The 5532-nt window shown below is 36.9% G+C and overlaps 1 protein-coding gene across 2 annotated transcripts in view; it reads left to right on the top strand.

Moving 5' to 3' along the window:
* Nucleotides 1-5532, top strand: part of stk33 (serine/threonine kinase 33) — an 18246-nt gene that overhangs the window by 2799 nt on the left and 9915 nt on the right. For both annotated transcript variants that reach the window (XM_025002511.2, XM_017441020.3), the window contains exon 2: nt 5161-5276. In XM_025002511.2, coding sequence (XP_024858279.1) covers nt 5260-5276 — 17 coding nt within the window. In that variant the 5' untranslated portion in view covers nt 5161-5259. The remainder of the gene's footprint in view (nt 1-5160; nt 5277-5532) is intronic.

The following is a 5532-nucleotide window of genomic DNA, read 5'->3' as shown; positions in this document are numbered from 1 at the left end:
GTCATTTGTAATCATCAAAATTAAACGAAATAAACATTTGAAATATATGAGTTTGTATGTAATGTATGAATATAATATACAAGTTTCACTTTTTAAATGGAATTACTGAAATCAATCTACTTTTTCATGATATTCTAATTTTATGACCAGCACTTGTACATCTACAACCAGTTCACTTTTAGAGTCAACCCTGTTCAAAATGGCCACCACAGCTAAGCAATCTTAGCAAACAGGAAAAAATATAACTATAACTATGACTCAGCCAATTCTACAGATATTAGGCTAAGGTTTGGGGGTGCTGGTAGCTGAGAGTGATACCCAACACATATTCTGTGTAATGAGTTCAAGAGTTGTGCTTTTGGGTTTTGCTTTGTCTGGTGTTTAGAGGTTTTTGGTATGTGTCTTCTTGGTTTTGGTTTTTTTCTTGTCTTTGTTTTTCATTACTCACTTGCCCTCAGTCTGCTCCTGCTTTTCTGTCACGCCCATCTCCACCTGTCTTCAATCCTCGTTAGTCACCTGTGCCCACTTCCCCTGATTTCCCTCTGCTTTAAAACCTGGTCTTCTTCTCCACTTCCCTGCTGGTTCATTGTTGATTGTTGTTACTGTTGTTCATTCCATGTTGCCTTGCCTGGTCTCGTCTCGCCCTTATCTGCAGTTTGGATTTTTGTTATAGTAGTTTTGCTGCCACATCAGCTTTTGTTTTCTGTTTTGTTGTTTAGAAATAAATCTTCATTTATTATGAGTCTGCGTATTGGGTTCGCCGTGCTCACCTCCAGCCCTGACATTCTGAGCACTAACAAGATCTGGTTTTTAAAGTTTGCCATGAATGAATAAAGTTAACTCCACCTGTGTGTTAACAAACCAGACACATTTTAGTGAAACTCTGAAAAAATGATTGTCTTTTGGAGTCAACTATACTCAAGATGGCCACCACAGGTACATTAGCCAGTCCAAAAATGGCTACAACTCAGTTTTACAGATATTGAGCGAGCACTTAGTGTGGTAGTAGCTGAAAGTCATGTTTAACACATATTCAGACGTGAGAGATCTCGCAGTATCACTAGTAATCACACATACTATAACATCACTTAGAAAGTTTGACTAAAACAGCTTTGAGGCTGTCATTTTATCATTTCTCATCAAAAGATGATTCCAGTTTAAAACTCTGGCATGAAAAGCAGCGTGCACACCTTCAAGGATGCTAGACCTTTAATTTACAATATAGTTTTTCAATTTTTGGTAAATTTATGCTCAGCTTTAATGCCTTAATCTTGACGTGTTATTGGTATATCATATTTAGACAACAAGCTGTGATAATCTTCCTGTATAATATTAGATTTCACTCCATAACTTAGTGGTGTAAATTGGGTATTTGCATTCTAAACATGCAATTTCTTGCCTCATCAGGTAATGTAATTCCACGCTTCATTAGGACTGTGAAGTTTATCATTTGTCATCAAAGCCAAGCTGTCAATAAATAATTAAGTTTCACATGAGTCAAATGCTATATTGGGGCTCAAGCAAAACAGATAGCAGTGTACATTTTAATTGCAGTTCGAAGAGTTTTAGTTTTGTTTGATTTTTCAGGCTGTATTTCAGAAGTTGCTTACGACAAGAGGTAATGATACATAACTTTATCTTGATTTAGTTTGGGACTTACGGAAATACAAAAAAACAAACTTCTGAACACCCTGAACAATACCTAGAGTGTGTATTATGTCGATGTCATGGTTCAGAGTGAAATGTGATAATTGGTTTTTAACTCTAATTTTAGCAGCATATTTCATAAATTATGTAATCTTGAAAACCTTTACTAAGCTACAATTGTTCCACTGATCTGCACTTTTTATTTATAGCAAAGGTACAATTACACAAGATTACACAAAACTAAACATTTACAGATTACAAGATAAAAACAAATCAAAAACAAGAACACACAAAACCATATCAGGAAGCACAGCAACTTCAAGGCCAGCATACATTAGGGCTGAAATTCACCCACTGATTTGTAAACTGCTTAAGTTTACCTTTTGGCTGTTTTCATGTTGATCCTTTTGCTTTTGAGGTGACCATATTTGAAGGGAAGGTACTCAGAGCTGTTTGGACAAAAGTATGTTTTTGTTGATGAATCTCTACTGATTTCTGTAGGTATTTTCAAGAAAGATCAGCAGCATACTGATCAGAAGGAGTAAATCTATGACAAACAATGGGTAAAATATATCAACTTAGTATTTCATCAGAGATATTCTCATCTTTTAAATGGGTGTTAATATAAACTGCTTAGAAAGTTTTGGAGGTAGTGCCCCATGGCTGTTGGTGGTATTCTCTTTAAGACACTTTAGCCTTTTTAATACTAACATTACTGCAATGTCTTTTGGCTTCAAGACTTTTGTTCAATTGGAGGATACTTGTGTGAAAGCTTTAAACTTGTGATTTGTAGGAGCTCGGCAACTAAGATTCCAACAAAGTGATATTTTGGAGAAATGTAGTCAAGGAAGGGTCAATAGAGATCTGCAGCCAATGGGAGCACAGGAAATGGAATAAGAAGTAAAGGGGAAAACCTGAAGAAGAATACAAAAACCAAACAAACAAAAACAAAAACCCAACACACATAGCAAAGAGTATGGCAAAGAAAAGACACTCTGCTTGGAGTCAGAAAACTAGAAGAATTTGGTCAAAGAGCACTTTTAGCTCATAGAGGTTTTACAATAGAGTACATACCCACCTCTTTTCTCTTTTCACTTCTTATCTGTGTCATCATAACAACACAGAGTACAAAGACTACTGTACACAGACAAATCAGGGCTTTAATCTGGTGAAATATCTTGTTGTGTATAAAGTCCAAACCACAGACAAAAAATGTGTTTTATGTTGCTCACTGACTTTGTGGGAACGTAGCGTCCTTTTCTCAGTGTTATTGACACTGAAGGAGTGAAACAGGGTAAATTTACTTTACCTGGAGTTAAAAAAAGACAAGCAGATTTGAGGACAGAAAAGTTACAAAGGATCAGAGTCATCTATCTCTTTTTGTGTCCTCATTGTCTCTGTTCCAAAGATTCACTGACTTTCTGTGCAGGTTATTTAAAGATATCCTTCAACACTTGCAGTCATTATGGAATGTGTATATTTATTCTGTCCTGGTCTGAAAAGACAGAAATTCCTCTCTTGAAAAATGATGGAGAGGTGAAGCAAGTATGCACTTGACCTATGATGACCTGTCGGTTCTAATTACTTCCTGTTGAAACTGGAGATGAGGCAAACACAGTGTAAAAGGTGGACTGCAGCCTGTGTCTCATGAAAGAGCATTATGTTTAAAAAATCGTTGCTATAATTTGTCTGATCTATGTAATTTAGTTATTTTCTAACCTCCTTCTGTATTTTTGTATGTCCTCTCTGAGTGTAGAGATGAAATAGGAGTTTGGCAGCACAGTAACGCTGAAATAATCAAGTCAAGAAAAGGGAACACAAACACTCTGGACTTGGTCCTTCAGGGAGATTTAGAAATTTCACTTTATTAGTAGTAAAGTATGGGTAGCTGGAAAGAAAATGCATTCTTAATGGAAAGGCACAGGTGGCTCAGGGGCAAAGTTCTTAACCACCTCAGCTGAGTGGTTTAGATCCCAGTTGGATTTCTAGCAAATCAACATACACAACTGCCAATGTTTTGCAAGCCGCTGAATAATCATGTCATGACTAATTCATTAGTATGTTTTGGAGCAACTACACTAAAAAGTGCAAAAGGTGGTTGGGTTTAGCACTTATTGCAGGAGCTTGGTGCACACCTTTTAAAAATTTATTTACGGTATTAAAAAAAATGTTTCTTACAATTGGCAGTAGCTTTTACTTTCTATAAGTTGGGTTGGTTTTAGGTAGCAGTTTTTGTTCATTTTTTTTTGGTTGGGTGCAAACATTGTAATTTATAAAGATAAAAATAAAAATAACAATGATTTTGGAAAATAGGTCTGAACATTCCAGCTGTATGTCAGCTTTAAAGCAATTTAAGATTTGTTTTTCTGGCTGACCCTTTTTAAGGTCAAACCTGTCACCCTGTCCTGACCTTGGTATCCCATTTCCTTTTGCATCAGAGATCTGGGGGTAAGTACCAGCGAACCAGGCACCTCTGTCTCTGAGATACCTGAGGCACAGAAGACCCCTCCTCCCCGCCTCCAGTCACCTCAATTCCTCAGTGATACACTCATCACATGCCTCTGTCTTCCACAAATGAGCTCTGATTGAGTTGATTGGAATTTCCAGAGGCTGTCACAATCATTTTGATTGGAAAATAGACAGAAAATAATGGGAGAGACAGGCCTGTTATGAGAGCCCTGTCAAGGCTAAAATAATGCGTCAGAGTGAAGAGGTTAAAGACACAGCTTCCTTGTTAATAATTAATTGCTGTGCGGGTGGTGGATCCACTTCATCGCTCCTAGTCATCACTTGATAATTGCTTTACATTTAATTTGGCTTTGGAGACTGTTTTTCAAGCTGACTAAATTGTGCTTAAAGTGAATATGGGCTCAGACAGAGACAGCCGTTTGGTCCTAATAGTAGAGCGAGTAAAGATCAGAATTGTTCACCTTGTGGAGAAAGCACGAAATTAGCTCTTTTTTTAATCTTTTCCAGCTTGACAAAAATCAACAATACCTCCCTATTAAGATCTTCTGAAATCTTATCTGCCCGTGCCACAGTATACTTTCACAGGCGCATGGTGTGAAGATCAGACCATGATAGACTATCTCCACAGTCCTGAAGAAAACAAGGCAGCCACCCACACCCGATACCCCTACCATTGATGAGGAATACCTGACTCTGAATTCTCCATAAAAAAAAAATCCAATCCAAAAATATCTAATCTCCAATATGCAATACTGGAAAATTTTCCTAGATAATTTCTGAGAATCTAAAAGGCTATTTTCAGAATGATAAATAATTCACGAAGTGTTTAGAAGTTTAATATATCACAACACATTGATCTCCAATAAACTGTTTTTAAGAAGACAGTGTCCATGTCCTTTGTTCTGTGGTGAAAATAGAAGAAACAATACCTTAATTTGCCAAAGAAGTGTTTTTGTTACTTTAACTTTGATGTGAACATGTCAAAATTCCCATAACCTGACTGATTTCAGAGAGATAATTATTTTCCTGTCCATCCATCTTTAGATGACACAAGTAGTGTTATTTGACTAGACATGAACCTGGTGCCTGCATGGAGCAACGCTGCCCTGGTGGAGAGAGAAGTTCCCACAATACGCCTGAACAATGATGCAGACCTCAAGGTAAGGAAAGTTTCTGTTGCAGATTTCTAACTGTCCTTGTACTGTTGTGGAAGCATCACTGGAAAAAGTTGCACATACAGTAGTTGCTGCTGACCCTTATACAGTCCTGCTCACCATTATTGGCACCCATGAAGTTTAAGTACATATAATGGAATATTTACTGAAGGAAATTCATCAAGTGAAACAACATTTTATTGCTGATAGCTTGTGCTTGATGCAAAACAGCAAATGATCAAAAACATTTAAAAAGATAAAC

Source organism: Kryptolebias marmoratus, linkage group LG15, assembly GCF_001649575.2.
Source record: "Kryptolebias marmoratus isolate JLee-2015 linkage group LG15, ASM164957v2, whole genome shotgun sequence".
NCBI lineage: Eukaryota > Metazoa > Chordata > Actinopteri > Cyprinodontiformes > Rivulidae > Kryptolebias > Kryptolebias marmoratus.
Note: the sequence above shows the minus strand (reverse complement) of the source record. Positions and strands in the feature narration are given on the sequence as shown.